The sequence below is a fragment of the Anser cygnoides genome, chromosome 7 (assembly GCF_040182565.1).
Source record: "Anser cygnoides isolate HZ-2024a breed goose chromosome 7, Taihu_goose_T2T_genome, whole genome shotgun sequence".
Lineage (NCBI taxonomy): Eukaryota > Metazoa > Chordata > Aves > Anseriformes > Anatidae > Anser > Anser cygnoides.
Genome location: NC_089879.1, coordinates 21191896 through 21209046, shown reverse-complemented (window position 1 = coordinate 21209046; position 17151 = coordinate 21191896). Strand labels below are relative to the sequence as shown.

The following is a 17151-nucleotide window of genomic DNA, read 5'->3' as shown; positions in this document are numbered from 1 at the left end:
GTCTGATCTCATCAAATTTGATGCATTATATTCAGTAGCTCTGCACAACATTAATTTTAAACTTCTAATTATTCTGTTAACCTTTCAGGGCTGATGATAGACAGGCAGAAATGACTTCCAGAAATTCTGTCATTATTTCAGGCTCCACAGTAAATTCTTTGAAGACAAATTCCACTGCAATTATCCCATCCAAATTACATTTTATTTTCTCTCTATAGAAATATGCATGGTAATGGGACATTGTGTTTTAGGGCAGTGATCCCAGATCCCAGCCCCAGGCAGCACAGCTGATTAAGGGGGCGTTGTTGTGGGGTTGGGTTGGCTCGGAGTGGGTCACAGTCCTTGAGAAAAGAGACAGCTCTCTTTGGAACCATGCCAAAGAGTATTAGAGGTCTGAGATGTGGTTCAGAGGAGCTTTGAGAAGGGGAAGTAGGCAGGGATGAGCTCATCACCCCACACTTATCCAAACTCCTTGAGCATGCTTGCGCTGAAGGTGTCACAAAACATCTTTATCCTCTGCTTCTGCTCAGTGCCAGTATGCCATGAGAAAGCAAGCCTTTCCCTAAGACTGTGGTGCAGCCACATCTTTGAGAGCACAGGATGACTGAAGGGCGCTGTTGAAGTAAAGAAGAGGAGGGAAAGCATACATTTGAGGCATTTGGAGTTTGGGTTGAGTATTATATTGAATGATCACAGAGGAAGGCAATGTTCTGTATCTTATCTGATCCGGTTTGCTAATCAGTACTGCACGGATTGTTAGAACTGCACTAGTTCAGGCATCCCATTTACTAGAGCACACGTACAGCATTCCCCTTGCTTTCAGTAGGTGTTCGAATATACAAAAGCATGCAAAACTAGGCTCTGGATATCTGTGTGACTTTCTCAGCGACAGTCCCCTTCCCCATAAAACCTCCACCCCCTTAAAGCCTAGTTTTCCTTGCTGTGCCCTAGGATGTGTGAGCTCCTGTGCAGAGGTGTGGCTGGAGAGGAAGACAGAGTCATAGGTGGTGGTGTTTGGAGCTGAGTTTTCAGTCAAAAACCTGGAGCTCTGCCTTGTTTGGGGAATTAACAGAGCAGTTCGCATCCTTGTGTGGTACAAGCCAGAGTGATATTGATGATGGAGCTACGCTGCATTGTGCCTTTTGAGGACCTGAGCTGGTCTTTTTTTTTTTTTTTTTTTTTTTTAAGAAGCAAGCAAGTTCTCTCCTGTGTCAAAGTCACTGAGGATTTTTCTAAAACCAGCAGCAGATTCCTCTCAGCGAGTTTGATGCACTCAAGCACGAGCTTCTGTCCTTGTTTTTCACCCCTACAGGAATGCAACATGATGCTGTGTATCATTTCTGGTTGTAGCTGTGTCCACAGTCTTCCAGCTCATTCTCTGAGTCCCTGCTCTAATCTTCTGTTCCACTGTCACCTTCCTCTTTGCAGCATCCTGTGTGCTGCATTACTGTAGCCCTAATGTCTTGTTTAAATGAAAGACCTTGTTTTCCAAAAAGAGTGGTGTTGGGGTGGGGAGGGGAGGAGTTGTTCATTTTCTTTTGTTGTCTGCACACCATTTATTTATTTATTTTGAATTCTGACCAGTATGACATCTGCTAAAATGTCTTCCTTATCATTTGCTTGGTGATCACACAGCCTTCCCACCATTCATTGAGAGCTGGACCAGATCTCACAGAGTCTGAAAAGAGCTATGTGGTAAGGCCACTGTTTAAATCAGATGTGTAGTCCTAGCCTCTCTTCACCCAGGCAGAAACATCTCAATAGAGTATAAAATGCCAGCACCATTTTTAGCTGCAAAGTAGGTACATTTTTATCTATTTACGTTGTTTTGTTTGCAAAAGAAGCAGGGAATTTAGCACTTAGAAAAACTGACATAGTCAACAAGAAGTTGGGCTAATTGTGCTGCCAGTCCCTGGATATAAGCTAAATGAAGCCAAATGCATGAATGAAGCAGCCCACCTTGCGGTCTTGAACTGACTTCATAGCATTTTTAATGATGCCACTGCAGAACTAATTGCAACCTCTTATGCTACTGCTTTTTAAAATATATGTATATGTATTTGTTACAAATCTTTAAACTAAATGCCAAATTCTTCTGTATCTTGCCTGTTTTTCCATGCTTACACCTGGATCCCTTCTGCACTCCACTACCTGGATGTTTACCTGGATCTACAACTTTTTTCTTTTTTTTTTTTTTTTTAACTGGACTTGTGTGCTGCATCTGGAATGTCCCATCTCTTCCTGTCTATATTTTCCCCTCCCTCCCCCCTGTTGACTGTTCTTTGGGTGTTCTTGGATGTCAATGCTGCCTACCACGCAGGAAGCTGTTTGCAATGAGATCATAAACATTGCAGAAAAGTCTGTTCATTACTGCAGTACTATTTCTCAGCCTCTTGACTCTCGCCACAAGGTGACCTCTAATGACTATAAACCATCTCTCATCATTTCTCAGCAACCTCAAGCACAGCAGCAAGGAGCCAGCCCTGACAGAAGTCATACACCACGAGACATGTAAGTCCTTTTGGCTCCTGTCTCTTCCAGGAGCCTTGTCTCTCACTGGTAGTGAAGATGGGGTGGTGTGAAAGCTTCAGCGTCTCAGGGGTTACAGGGAAAGTGACAGCTTTTCTTTGAAGAACAAAAATAGCCACATGATCATAGTGAGAATTCTAAAACTGGGACCTTTGTGCCTGTATACCACCTGAAGCAATGACCTCATGATCCAAGACTGGGTCGCCTTTGGGCTCTTGATTCATGCTGCTTACAGAGGCTCTCTCACTGCCTTTGTATCTGAAGCTTGAGGTGAATTAGCATCCACTAGCTACACCTGGCTCATATGGCATGAATAATTATGTTCACCCCTTTTCTTAGCTTCTCACAGCACATTGAGCAGTCCCAACACCAGTCATCTCATGCGTTGTTGGGTAGGTCCAGAGAAGAGTAGTTGGTTTAATGATCTGAGAGACCGAGGCTGAGATCTTCAGTGCTCTCTGTAGGGTTTAAACCTGAAGCTGCCATTAATCTCGATGGTGTGTTTCAGCATTGGTTTTGAGAACAGTAACCTGCACTGTGCACTGGTGACTGAAGTTCACTGACAATTGGCTCCTAAAATGAGTCTTTACTTCCCCCAGCTTCTTCAAGCAGAATTGAAAGTCTCACATCAGCTTTATTTTCACTCCCCACAGCCAGGGGACCCAAGCATCCACCAAATTTGCCCAGAAATTTCTTAACAAAAGGATGTCAGGAAAATCCAACAGCTAACGTGTACTATTTTTCTGATTTCAGAGTTAGCTACCAAGCCCTCTACAGCTACACTCCTCAGAATGATGATGAGCTGGAACTGAGGGATGGTGATATTGTCGATGTCATGGAGAAATGTGATGATGGCTGGTTTGTGGGTGAGTGTGACACTTGCCAGGCAGCAGGGCTCTTTGAGAGGCAGATGAGTGATTTCGCAGAGCATCTAGAAGATGCTTTCATCTGAAGGATCAAAACAGGATGAAAAAAGATCAACTCAACTTTTTCAGTGATTTCTCATCTTTTTACGCCAAGAACATTAAAATTAGGCTGCAGGGTGATAGAACTTTATTTTCCTTGCTAGCTGTCTAGATTTTCCTTTTTTTGCTTTCAATTTCTCCATTTCCCTTTTCCTCCTGATCCTCCTTGCTCACACAGATAGCAGAGCAGCAGAGGGAACCAAGGAAATCTGGATTTCTGGATCTTTTCCAAAGAAAGGAAAGGAGGGAGCTGAGGGAGCTATGACAAGTTACAGAAAGTGGCAAGTAGGGGACAGAGGGAACGCTTGTATGGGAGTTGCAGTCCCTGGAAACCCAGCCTCATTTGTAGATGTATATTTAGCAAAATCTAGCCCTGTATTTTCAAATAGTCTAAGTCTGGATAGTGCTATCCATCTCAGCAGTGCAAATCTAGGCTCATCCTTGGTTGTTGAGGAAGATTATCTCATCTGAACTGGTAGGAGTTTGGCTCCTAGACTATAGGCCCAGAAGCTTTCACCAGCATCTTATCCATTGTTAAAAGGAAAGACCAAAGATGATTATTAGCAGAACTAGTTCTGATCTCTTCTATACCAAAAGGCTCTTTGGCCCAGACTCCTATTTATTTTTAGAAAGCAATGCCTGGAAGCAGAAAGGGCTGCCATTTCAATGTTGTTAAACCCCTAAGTCTTCCTTGCATGGCTCTGTCTTACTCTGGCTTCCGTGTGTTTTATTTTGCTACAGGTACGTCCAGGAGAACAAGGCAATTCGGCACCTTCCCAGGCAACTACGTGAAGCTTCTGTACCTGTAAAGTAACAGCGATCCCACAGTGACAAAGATGGGGTTGTTTTCCAGATGATGTTTTTAATCAGCAATGAAAGGACAATTTATGAATGTAATAGACAGGAGACAAAGTGTTAGGAGGATGTGGTTATGTGGTACAGTATTGAGTTGAATGTGCAGCCCTGCTTCCACTGATTCAGGGTATGATTTGTTTGCTGAAGAAGAGACAGTTTCTAGTTTACAGTGCTGCCTTTGTGTATTCTTCTCCCCTCCCCAGCAAGAGTTCTGGTGATAATCTTAATTTGTATGGAGTACTTTACCTCTGAGAAGGCTTCAGGGAAGCAAATGGTATAGGTTTTGTTTGTGTGTTGAGAAATGATAGTGCTTTTGGAAAGTACGCAGCCTGCAGCTGCTCCTTTTCACTGGCAAGGTTCAGGAAGGGCAAGCTTTCTGCCTTGCTGGAGACTTACTCTGCTCTGCCTTCCATTTCCACAGAAAACCTTTCCTTCATGTCATGCACCTTAAGAACCAGCACAGGCAGAGGATAGTTGGTATGGTTTAACTGCGGAGTTCTGTGTGGAAAAGGAGTTTGGGACTGGTAGTTTAAACCAGAGAGGTCAGCCAAAACATACTGCAAATGCGCAAAAAGCCCAAACCCCTTCATATACGTAACATATTACCTACTTCTGCAGGGTTTTTTCTTTTGTGCAGGGTGTGTGTGTGCGAGTGTATTGTGTGCATCAAAACAAACTGAATCATCTTTTCTAAAGAGAAATCAACCTGGTTTTGAAATTTATCTGCACAAAGACTAGAACCAATAAACAAAACGTCAGTGAGAGCAAATCCTGCTTCTGAGTCCTATGGCTGGTCACTTTCTCGGCTTCTCCTGTCCTGTTGGTAGCCCTAGAGGATTTGAAGCATGCTCTTTGGGATGAAGACTTTGCTTTTTTCCTGGCATTAAATCTTAGAGGCGTTGATAAATCTGAGCAATGTGTCATTGAGGGTGCCTTTCTTTGGGGGTGGAGGTGGGAGGGAGGTGGTTGACAATGTTGATGCTAGATCTCCGATGAACACAAGCATTTTGGCCGCCTCTTAGTCAGACAAAAAAAATCTAATCCATTTGGAAAGCTGTGTTTCCAACAGTTATTACCAGTTATAGAGATTTGTATTTCCTTGAGAAAAAAAACATGGCTTGCCTGTGTGCTTGCCTGTAAACCCACTAAGGATACTCTTTTGATAGACATTTTGTTATTAAGAAAAAGCATAAACAAAAAACCAGTTCTCTCAGACTCTGCTTCCTACAGTTACCATACAAATAGCAAAGGGTTAGATTGCTATTTTGTCATAAGCCGTATTTAATAATATAAAATGCCTATTTTTATGCTGATGCTTTTATACAGATTTATTAAGAGTAACTACAACTAACTGTTAGCACGACTTGCAATATGTTTTGATAAATTAGCCATGCTCCTGGGTATAAAATCAAGTAGGCTTGTCTTCCGCCTAGGTCAGCGGAAGAGAAGACTCAGTGTCTCAGAAGTTTGACTGTAAATATGTATATTTAACTTTGTACAGACAATGTACTTACCTTGTATAGAAAAATAATTTAAACACATTGAGTGAAGGGAGGAAAGAAAGGCAGTTGTGAAAGGTTGGGATTTTTTCCACTTTTATTTAAATGATGGAATTCCGTGTGTGTTCACATAGAGTTTTAGCACAAAATATCCACTATGAAGAGGTTTCAAATATGACACAAAGTACCACTGTTTTGTTTTTTTTTTTTTTCTACAGGAGATATCATTAATCCTGCATCTTATTTATGGGTTTGTTTTTCTGCTTTGGGTTTGTCCTCCAGTTATTTGCAGCAATATTTAGGCCTGTTGTTAAGATTGGATAACACCAAATGAACCTATCCAGCAAATTAACACGATGATACTGACTGTATATAACCTACTCATGTAAAGGTTTATTTCTGTTCTTGCTCTTGCCATTTTAAGTTGCGCACACACGCGCGCACACACACACCCCACAACTTATTTTTGTGTTGATTTTTGTTTCTTATTGCAGTGGATTACTATTTGATGATTAATAAATGGAAGTATTGAATTACTACTGTGTTTCTTGTACAGATTATTAAATAAAGCCTATTCCTGCTGTTCCTGTAGCAATGCACTTTTGTACCAATGCCCCCCTGTGGCTGTGGCCATACTGAGCAGTAGATGTTTGCCATGGGTCCTAGCATCCTGCACCTCCAGATCCTGCTTTTCTTAATGATTAAGAAAATAAGGTCTAGAAATGCTGATGGGAAGGCTGCGTCCTTAACATGCATCTGCCACCTGAGGCAGGCTCTTGCTCCAGGGTCCTGTGCCTGGTCACCAATGTCCTGGCTAGGTGTGCTGCTTTGATACTTTTCTGTGCCACTTGTAGAGCATCTTGTGATTTCATCCTTCCTAAAAGGTGCTTCTAAACCTCACCTTTGGCTTTGTACCTGAGCAGTCCTGCCAGACCCTGCTCCTGCTCTTCGGTGTCAGCAGCACTGCAGGCGCAGGGGCTTGGGGTAGCAAGCCTCGGGCAGCAGGCCCACTCAGCTGGCTACTCTTCTGTGCCTGAGCCTTACCCCCTGCACTCATAGTAGCTCCAGCTAGATCAGCCTATTAATTATGCGTACAGCTCATAGGAAAGCTTTTTAATTTAATTCAAGTGCTGGAGGTTGTGGCTTCACTGCTGAATGAACTGAGTCATTAAATGAACGATGAATTGAATCACTCACACTGTGTTGGATCCCTGCTGGAGGTGGTGCACGTACGTACGTGTGTACGTGATGTTGCACGTGATGTGGTGGGCGGCAGTAAGCTGAGGGCAATAACTGACGTGTGAGGGGGGGAATGCTTGTGATCACTCTCTCCTGGATATTAATCCTAGCAAGTGCCTCAGCCTCACTTACTGACCTGTATGAAGAATTCCTCCTTTTGTTGGTGATGCCACCCGTAAGGGTACCGGGAAAAAAATAAAACCAACATTCTGCCTAAAGCAGAGACTAATCAGAGCTAAACGAGTGAAAATGTAATCCTCTTGCTAGGCTCCACTCGCACTCACCAGCTCCTAGAGGCCTGTCCCTCCGTTTGGGAAACCACGAAACTCATGCCCCCGCCACCATTAGGTTTCAGAGTTAACACCGCAGCTCCCCGAGGAGGAACAAGCCCCGTTTGCCCCAGAGGTGCCGCACCGGGGCACTCTTGCCTGCGGCTGGGTCGTGCCGCGGGGTTTAGCTCCGGCACCAGCAGCTCCGCACCGCGGCAGCCCCAGGGGCTCCGGCAGCGGCCGCCGCTCCGCCTCCGGGGCCGGCCACGGCTCAGCCCTTCTCCTCCTGCCCGGGGCCGCGGGGCCGGGAGCCCGGGGCGGGCCGGGGCGGGCCGGGGGCGGGCCGTGCCGAGCCGTGCCGTGCCGAGCCGTGCCGTGCCGGTGGTGCCGGGCTGTGCGGCGAGGTGCACATGGGGACGCTCCGCATCGTGCTGCAGGGCCCCGGGCCCTGGGGTTTCCGCCTGGTGGGCGGCCGGGACTTCGAGCAGCCCCTCACCATCTCTCGGGTAGGGCTCGGCGGGGCCGGGGCGGGCGGGGCGGGGGGCAGGGGCTGCCCGGGACCCCTGGCAGCTGGCACGGCTCGGCTCGGCTCGGCACGGCACGGCACGGAGCGGCAGCGGGTCCGCGGGAGAGGAGCCGGGGCTGACAGGTGGCTGCCGGTGCCGGGAAGGGGATCGTCACACAGCCATGTGTGTATGGGGGTCTTTTCCTTTTCTCCCGCATTCTTCTATATATATATTTTTGGACGTTTTGGGAGAAACCCGCGGCAGCCGGTGCCCGTGCCGGTGAGCTGCCCCGCTGCGGGACCGGCTGCTTTGACTTGCCTTGTATAGCTACAGGAGGATCCTTTGTTTACAGGAGCCGCATTAACCTCTGTAAGTGCCTCTCCCTGCTTCTGTTGCAAGTCCTTCTTACCCCCACTTAAGGAAAAATTAGGAAACGACGGTTAAAGTTTCACATCCAAACGGTTTTAGAGGTGTAACTTAACTTGCCCATCTGCTCCAGCCAGCAAAACTTCAGGGCTCCTTGTGGCTGCCCCGCTCCCACCTGCACCCCAATGTCACCGCCTGCGGGTGCTCGTGTCCTGTGGTGCTCCTGGCAAAGAGCTGGGCCCTGCCCCGAGCTGCTTGCCACACACCCATGAAAAGTGGGGCCGAGTGTGCCCGTCTTTTCTTGTGAGGGGACAACGCACCCCAAGCCACCCATCACTTCACATGGGGTGTGCTGCTCAGCATCCCGTCGGGGCTGCCCACAGGTTTCCCTCCAATGTCATGGAAATGTCAAGTACATCCCACTTCCCATGGCCCTTCCTTACCTGGGGCCTTTGGGATTTGAAGGCAGTGCAGAACTGGGACCAGGCCACTGCAGTCTGTGAATCCGTCTGAGGGAAACGGGGTGTTAAAACTTGTGATTTTTCTAAATGCCTCCTTCCTTGGGGTCTCCTGCTGCTGGTCCTGCTGCCGGGCTGCGGGATGGCAGAGCTGACGAGCGCTGTAAGACCCACAGCAGGGGGGCCGTTATTAGTTTTCCCTCTGTTCTCCTTCAATTGCAGTCATAACGCCACATTCTTGTAAAGCATTTGTTTTGGACATGAAAGTAGCTTTAGCGTAGGGGAAGTGATATTTAGTACATTGTTATGGTAATTGCTGCCATTTCCTTCCAGTGAGAGACTCTCAGGCAGCACTATGTCTGAAGTCCCACCTCACTGCTCCTACCTCTTCTCCATGGCTGTCTTTGCCAGCGCTCATGGTCGCATACCAAGGGATGTAGATCAGCAAAGCAGCAAAAATAACTGCCTCGTGAGAAATTGGTTGTGACCCTGGAGACTGAAATGTAATAAAATAGCCTTTCTGGTTTTGGTGACGAAAACGCTGACAATTGGCAGCTCCTCTGACATTGTTAATTCACCCTCCAAGCCTTCAAACCATTAATCTTTCCTGTGGTTCACTCTGAAGGCTGCCGGGTTTCTCCCCTTGGCTTAGTGACAAAGCTCTCAGCGAGCTCCCCTCTTCACCACATAAAAAAGGGTGGTGACGGCCTCGGTCCCACCAAGGTGCGAGGTGGGGGGGCAAGCCGAGGTGAACAGGAGGGAGGGGAGCGTGATGAGAGCATCGCCCCGGAGCAGAGAGGGTGCGGCCATCCCTCCCCAGCAGTGCTATGTTTGCTCTGTGCTGCAGCATGTAAGTGGTGGGGGCTGTGGCGCAGGCATGCCCAGAGGGACACGTCCATCCAGCCGCGGGCTTGAGCTGGGTGTCTCACACCTCTCTTTGAAGCAAGGTGCCTACATTCGGCCTGTGTTGCCTGTCAGGCGCTCAGATTTGGCCTCTGAAGACCCTCAGGGTGAGCTGTTCAGCTGGTCTTGGTATTTATGGCCCTCACCACCATTGGACCTCAGCACCTAACCGCTGGCTTTTATCTTTGCAACCTGTGACTGCCACAAGTGGGGCTTATCTGGGTCCTGCTGGTGGGAGGCAGCACTGTTTGAGATGTAAACGTGAATTGTTGGAGCCTGGAGCCTCAACCTCAGGGCCAAGCGGGGTGAGGAGCAGCAGTACCATGAGCTTGGGAGCCGACAGAGCAGCCAGGCCGTGAGCTCCCAGCTGGCAATGGCTGTACGGCACCTATGTCCTGTTGTGTTTTACAAGAGTGGCAGATAAAAGATTTTGGTATTTCCAGAGCTACTCTTGTCTTTAATTGCTTCCCTACCTCCCTTTCCACTTGAACTGCGTGTTCGGCACTGCCTCAGGCTCAAATACTTCAGGAGCATCTTCTGGTGCAAATACTCCTGGTTCCTAGGTCACGTTGGACCAGTCTGCCCAGTGAGAGCCAAGCGTGGGGATTTCCCAAGCGCTCCATGTGTGACTTTCTTGTGGATCTCCCATTTCTTTCAGAGGGATGCTTCACAGGTGTTCCTGGCTTACGTTTCTTTTAAAAAACTGTAGGGTTATGGTGGACATTTTATTTCAGTCTTTGCTCAGAACAAGCATTGTGTTGGTCAGTGTAATGAACCCGAGACCAAAGCCTGCAGGATTCCCTTGCGGGAGTAGGAAAGACCATTGTCTTTATCACCCTTTGGGTGATACCGGCAGTGAGCCCACGGGGCAGAGCTTTTCCCAGGTCCTGCCTGTGCTGTGGACTGACGTGTTACAGGATGGTGGTGATGGTGGGGCTGCCCTGTGCACGGGGTAGTTCCCAGTTAAATTCCTGTGAGACCAGCGGGGCTGGTGGAGGAAGCAAGCAGCTGCATAGGGAGACAGCTGATAAAGCTGCACAGATAACAGACCCCATCCCCCTCTGTCCTTCAGGTAATACGAGCTCTTTCCTGTTAGTTTGCATTTCATGTTGATAAATACTGGATTTCTGTTTGCACTTAAATATACACATGGAACTGTCCCATAAGCCCTGCTTTTGAGCTGAATTTATGTTTTGTGCTAGTGGTGTGTTGGTCTTTTATGGCTGACGCAAAATACAGGTAAAAGGGAGTTTTGATTTACACTTTATCAGGCCAAGAATCCCCAGCCCCACTGAGGAGTGATGTCTGCCGTAATCTGTGGCGCTGGCCAAAGACAGAGCACCTCAGTATCCCCATTTTGGTATGAAACTGAGCATTTTCCCATTGAAAGAGTAGTTTAAAGACAACCCAGTTCTGCAGATATATTAAAGACCTGAATGCCCAATATTATGCCTGTTGCTGATTTCAACCACAGTGACAGGAATTCATCCATGTTTGGTCTGATATTTCATCTACTCATGGTGTTTGAACAGCTCTGGATTTATAGCATGTATAGAACTGGAAGATAATCAGATGTTGGTTCCTTACACCCAGAGACGTGACTCAGTGCTAAAACCAGGCCCAATGGCCTGAAGTCAGACGCCGAAATAAGTGCCCAGGGTGCGAAGCCGTCGGGTTTGGTTTGGCACTGTCACACACACACAAGAGGAGCGGCGCCAGCCCAAAACCTGCGTGAGGGGGCGTGACGGCTTACCTCATGGTATTGTGTGTGTGTGTGTGTGTGTGTGTGTGACAGGCAGAGACTCGCGAGATACCCGGGGCTTCTAGGCTGCCAGGCAGGAGGAGGCATGGCTGGCTGGGTGCGGTTTTCAGGGGTGTGGGAAGGGATGTGAAGCAGAACCACAGCAAAATGCGGACTGGCATGGTACTTGGGGGTGATCTGCCCAGCGCATGCCTGAGAATTTGCTGTGCATGCCAGGGGAGAGCTGTCCCCCTGTGCCCTTCTCAGGCCGCATCATGTCTGACAGGCCTGCCCCGGGCGGAGGTGGCCCTGGTGGCTTTGGCGCGGGTACTGCAGATGCAGCTTTCGGTCACCCCTCTGCTCACCACTCACCTGGCAACCTGGGCAGGAGCAGCCATGCCATGCTCAGCCCCACGGCACTGCCTGCGCAGCTCACAGTGCTGGGAACACGCCTGTCTCCTGTGCAGCATCCAGCGCTCTCAAGGGCAGCCAGGCGCCAAGTCACTACCTGCCAAACCGAGCACCAAAACTTCCCTGCTCACCTCCCTGCAGCTGCTGGGAGCTGATGGCTGCCAGCTCCCCCAGCCGTTTCCATTTTCATTCACACTTAGCATGGAAATGGATATCTGTCTGTTCCCAACCTGTTCGCCTTCCCCACGGGACTGCTGAGTGCCCCACACCACGGCAGGGATGCTCGCCCCCTTGGGCCCTGGGGCACCCCTGGGCAGGGATTGTAAAATGCTTTGGGTTTTAAGGGTGCTACGTCAAAATAACTGTAGCAAATGGACTTTTATTTTATTTTCAGTATAAACAGGGAAGGATTTTTTTTTTTCAGTGTAAACACGGAAATTGAGAGAGGCCTAAACTGCATAAACAATTGATGCAGTTCTGGACCATGACACAGTATCTTAGATGGTTGCTGATTATACCACATGTTGTTTTATTTAGAGGATGAAATAAACCATCAGGAAAGGCTCAACTGATGAGCAGCTTTCTGTAATGTTTTGAGCCCTTGTAAGAAAACTTTATACTTCTGTGGTTTTTTTTTTTTTTTTTTTTTCAATGTGGAGCACATTACAAAATGAGCTGTGGGAATACACAGCCTCCAGCATTACTCCTGTGCAATGCAGTGAGTCTGACCCACGTTTTGCATTGCCTTCCTGAGGTCAGCCCTCTCCATGTTGTGTCTGATGCCTTCCCTTTTCTGTGTTAAGAATCCCCTGGGTGAGCCCTGGGCTGGGCAGTGTCTGACCGCAGCAGTGCACGGGGTGGTGGCAGCCTGGAAGGAGAATCTCCTGGAGCTGCTTTAAGGAACCAGCCCATGCCCCCCCTCCCCTAAAGAGCAGGGGTGGGGAACGTGCTTGCCTGCATTTTCTCATAGCCTCTGATCTCTGCTGACCCAGCTGCATGCTTTTGCTGAGAGAAGCTGTGGCTGCTTAGCATAATGCTCCGGTGCTGAGTACATTATTCATGGTAAAACAGCAATGTGCGCGGGTGGGGAGGATTAAACAATGTCAGGGATGTCTCGTCACTGGTGGCCTTATAAGTATGTTGCCGCACGTCTGTTTTGTCCAGCAGGGACGCAGCTGGATTTTCCTCTCCAGCACAGATAGGTGCTGTTAATCCAGATCTCTTCCCTCGCTGTTGTTCTTAATTTTCTTGTTTTCTTATCTCTTCATCGCTTCTTGAGATGTGTGTCTAGGTGTGGAGTGATGGGTGGTGCCGGAGGCTGTGGGGTCTGTGAGAAACTGCAGAGGTTTGATGGAGTAAGCAAGCAGCATGTCTGAATGGATAGGGAGAAGGGCAGAAAGGGCACTGAATTTCAGACCTGCCCATATGTCTTGACTCACTCTGAGCTGCTTTATGCAGCATTTTGTTCATACTTCCCACCCTTCCTCTCTCTCGTTTGCTGTGGGCAACAGCTTTCCCATATTAATCCCACTGCTGCCTCTCGGATCCTCACCTGCAGAAGCAAAGGAGATGCCGTGTATCTCTGCAAAGGGCTTACAAAGCTCACTAGAGAGCATGTATAGAATTAATTGCAGCAAATGTAAAGTGCGGTTGTATTTGGCTAGTTCTGGGACAGACAGAGGTTTTATAAAGAGGGCCTTGGAGCTGGGTAAGCAGCCAAATACGTCTCATTCCCTCTGCTAAATCAAAGCATTTTCTCTCCTAGTGTAAATGCTCTTTCCCAAAGACACTAGCTGAGGGATTAACATGTCCTAGCCCAGACCTTTGTTGGCTGCCTTGCCTCCAGTGCGAGGGAGTGACAGCAGGAAAACCACCTGGGAGCCTGAAACCTGGACTTTGCAAAGTCCCCATAGTGTTGGCAAGGTGGAGCCCAAAGCATGTGTACTGGGAAGGCAGAGTGGGACCAGGTGGTGCCCATGGACACAGAATGTCACTTTATAGTATGACAAAATAAGGTAGGTTTTTCTCCCAGCCATACCAACCCTAAATCTCAGGGACCACTTTAAAAAGAGGGGTCCAAGCATACATTCATTACTTCAGCGTAAATGTCATAATCAAGCCCATGGATAATGGGGCTTCTTCTGTACTCTGGCAAATGAGTCTGAGCTGGTTCTTAGTTTTACGGAGCTGGTATCAGGGGCCTGGTTGGATGGTAGAGTTGTAAGTGACTAGATTATTGCGGTGGTAGCCCAGGTTATGTGGGACAGGAAGATCTGGCCTGTCAGATCTCCAGCCGCACACCCTCCCCTCCTCCAGAGGTGGCTCTGTGGAGGTTGGAGTTGCTCCTGGCCCAGTTGCTGGAGGACTGCCCCTGCAAGCTGGGCCTGTTCCCACGTCACAACTGGCATTTCTTGTGGCAACTGCTTGACATGAGACAGCTTTGCTTGCATGGATGGACCCAGGCCCGATACCTACCCCAGCCAGACAGCATCATTGATGTTTCTATGGGCAATACCTAAAAAACAGTTGAGCTCTGGGGCCTATTTCAGGTACAATATCAAGCAGTACTGCCAACGTGTCTCAGCATTGTCTGCTCAACAGTGAAATGACCTAATGGCAAAGTCTTACACAATTGCACTGGAGCAAGCACTGGGAGGTAGGGCATGGCTTGTTTCCAAAGGAAGCCTCAGGACATGATGTTACAGGATGTGCAGAGCTTTATTCATCTGACCATAGTGTCCTGAGGGCCTGTGGTGCCACACGTCCCTTCTGCCAGAGGCTGCCGGACCCAGTGCGGAAGCCAGCTGGGAGCGGTTTTTAAGGAGGCAGGAGGCTCAGCCTTTGCACAAGACTTAACTTGTGCAAAATCATGCTTGCAGGTTTTGCTCCTCGCAGCATCTTTCAGCCCTCCTCGCCCCCCCCACGCAGAGGTGTAGCTGCATCCCGTCGTGTGCGAGATGGCTGTGCCACCATCCCCTCTGTTCCCCCAGGCCACTGCTCTGGTGTCCCTCGAGAAGGGAGAAGGGGGAGAGGCTGGTGCAGAGCTTTAGGTGGTCTGAAAGGTGCAAAGCAGGTTTGGGCAGTGCAACATCGATGGGATGCTTGGGAGCCTGTAAGCTGTTTGTTTTTGGAGTCCTTGTCGGGTTGTGCAAGCTGGCCAGTAGCTGCCAGTGCTCTGAGCACCCTGCCTGCAGCCATGCTGCCATGGACCGGGGAGGGACACCACACAAATAAAGGCAGAAAAAGGTCCTTGTTTAATAACAGAAGTGCTTTCTGCTATCTTGACTCTAACTGACAGGTGAGCAACTCTCAAAAGCAGCACGGAGATGAGCCCAGACCATGCTGCAAGGGGGGAGGGAGCATTATTAGTAGTTATTAATCATGCTAAAAGGCTGGGGGATGGGTTCCCTGCAGTGCTGGGCTCTTGTGCAGGCACGTTTGCTATGAGCAGTCCTGGCAGAGAGCATGAGCTGGATGTTGCAGGGAAATGGTTTGTGGAAGGTTACATTTCAGGGCAAGTTATTTCAAGAACTGAAGGAGCTGGGTGTTTAAGCAAGTTTCCTTTTGGCAAGTTTGCTTATCTTCTTCATTACTGTGCATCCTTGTGGCTTCCCCTTAGGGGAGAGGTTTGCAGGGTGCCTAATGAGTGTAATCGCCAGCTCTTATCAGATGGAGAACAGCACTCAAATTTCAAATTCCTCTGAAGTGGACACAGAAGAGGAACCGCAAGCCCAGGCAAAGCACTGAGATGTTTCTGCGGGTGCCTCTCTCTCATCCTGGTGGTTTTTGGGGTTTCTCCAGGAGGCTTCAGTATCAGTGTCCGGCTCAGCTGCTCCTCGTGGTACAGGATCGTTTCTAGCAGCCTGCCAAATGTTGCATAGGCTGTCAGTCTTTAAATACAAGCTATACAGCTGAGCCTCCAGCAGCGTGCCAGTGGTGGTGTTAATCCAGCGTTATTCTTGACCACTTAGCAGTCTTGTCTGATCGAAAATGAAACACGGTAATTGTGTGCTGAGCTCAGCGCTCTTCACGGGGTTGAGTAATGTGCCCCTCTCCTGTCTCAGGCAGTGGAGGAAATAAAGGCACTGAGAAGGGACTAGGTAAAGGCCCAGCGACCAGGGCAGGACCGACAATGTGTCTCCTGCAAGCTCCTTCCGCTGTAATGGTGTCTTCAGGGATCTGTCTCACGGCTTCTCAAGCAGCAGCTCCCAAATCCCGTGGGACTGGCAGCCACAGATTTTCTATATCCACCTGGTGCCTTGTCTGGGCTTTTCATTAGCACTTCCTCTGTTCACAGTCTGCTTACAGCATTAAAATTAGTGAGCAGGTAGACATGCACTGTTGTGTTGACCCCTCGGAAAGTCCTCGGGTTAATGTTGAGCACCTTAGCCAAGTTGGGCATCTGTGATATGCATCTGTGTCCTTCCCTTTTCCATAAATTAATGACTTAGCAGAGAGGTGAAAAAAATAAAAGCATCTTGTCATCTTCCTTCTGGTTAGGGAAAATATCCCACTGCAGCTGTGAGGGGATGTGCTGAATAGCCTCGTTTTTTGGCCCAGGGAAAGATGTGATTGCAGCTAATGTGTGACACCTCTAGGAAGAGAACATTTCCCTAGGGGGAATGGTTTGCCATCCTGTCCCACATTAGGAGCACTCTAAATCTTCTGAACAGTGTTTATTTATGCCTGACAGTCCTGCTGGGTTTGCTCAGCTGCTTTCCAGCATGCTAAAACCTAGCATGAATGTGTAGAACGAATACCAGTTGCAACGGACTCATAAATGAGGTGTGTCCCAGCTGCAAGGCATGTTTTAGTTGGAGAAGGGTGGAAGCAGTCCACCCTTCTCATTTCCTCTGCCTGTCAAATAATTGATGAAAGCCCACATTAATCATGATGCTCCTCCCACAAAATCATTAACACTGCACAAAATCTTACATAGCAGTTGCAAAGCCGCCAGCAAATGTGACATTCTTCACCTTCAACCCTGGCAATAATTTTGCCCCAAAGAGGTCTTGGTTGTTAAGAGGACACCTCTTTAGTAGAAATAGAGAAAAGTGAATGAGCTGTTCAGTTGACTAGCTTGAAAATGCCAAGTTTTAGCCAAGTTCTTTTTTTCACAAGCAGTACCATACCTGTGGCATTGCTGCATCATGTCTTCTGTCTGGGATCTCAGCGGATTACCCTGAGCTCCTTCCCATCCCCCATTTCTCAGGCAGAGCACAGCAGCTCTTTAGCAGTGCCGTAGTATCTCTGGGAAGCAAAGCATGCATGAAGAGGAAAGGGAGGTGTAATATGGCAGAACGTATCAAGGTGAGGTCAGACTGGGAGGCTGGGGATCATGCTGCCAATTTTTCAGATAGTACTGTCAGATTGTGTTTTAAAGATGGGGTTTGTGATGCCTTTCTGGCTC

General features: G+C 48.4%; 2 protein-coding genes across 5 annotated transcripts in view; both read left to right on the top strand.

Moving 5' to 3' along the window:
- The window catches only part of SORBS1 (sorbin and SH3 domain containing 1), a 75008-nt gene extending 68623 nt beyond the window's left edge, over window positions 1-6385 (top strand). Inside the window, 4 exon segments of the mRNA XM_067000373.1 lie at window positions 1636-1695; window positions 2453-2511; window positions 3283-3395; window positions 4236-6385. Coding sequence (XP_066856474.1) covers window positions 1636-1695; window positions 2453-2511; window positions 3283-3395; window positions 4236-4303 — 300 coding nt within the window. The 3' untranslated portion in view covers window positions 4304-6385.
- A 1288-nt stretch (window positions 6386-7673) lies between these two features.
- The window catches only part of PDLIM1 (PDZ and LIM domain 1), a 40131-nt gene continuing 30653 nt past the window's right edge, over window positions 7674-17151 (top strand). For 2 of the 4 annotated variants that reach the window (XM_067000372.1, XM_048069114.2), the window contains exon 1: window positions 7682-7862. In XM_067000372.1, the coding sequence (XP_066856473.1) occupies window positions 7767-7862 (96 nt within the window). In that variant the 5' untranslated portion in view covers window positions 7682-7766. Of the gene's footprint in view, window positions 7863-17151 lie in introns of all 4 variants that reach the window. The other 2 variants (XM_048069115.2, XM_048069112.2) reach the window with 2 other exon arrangements.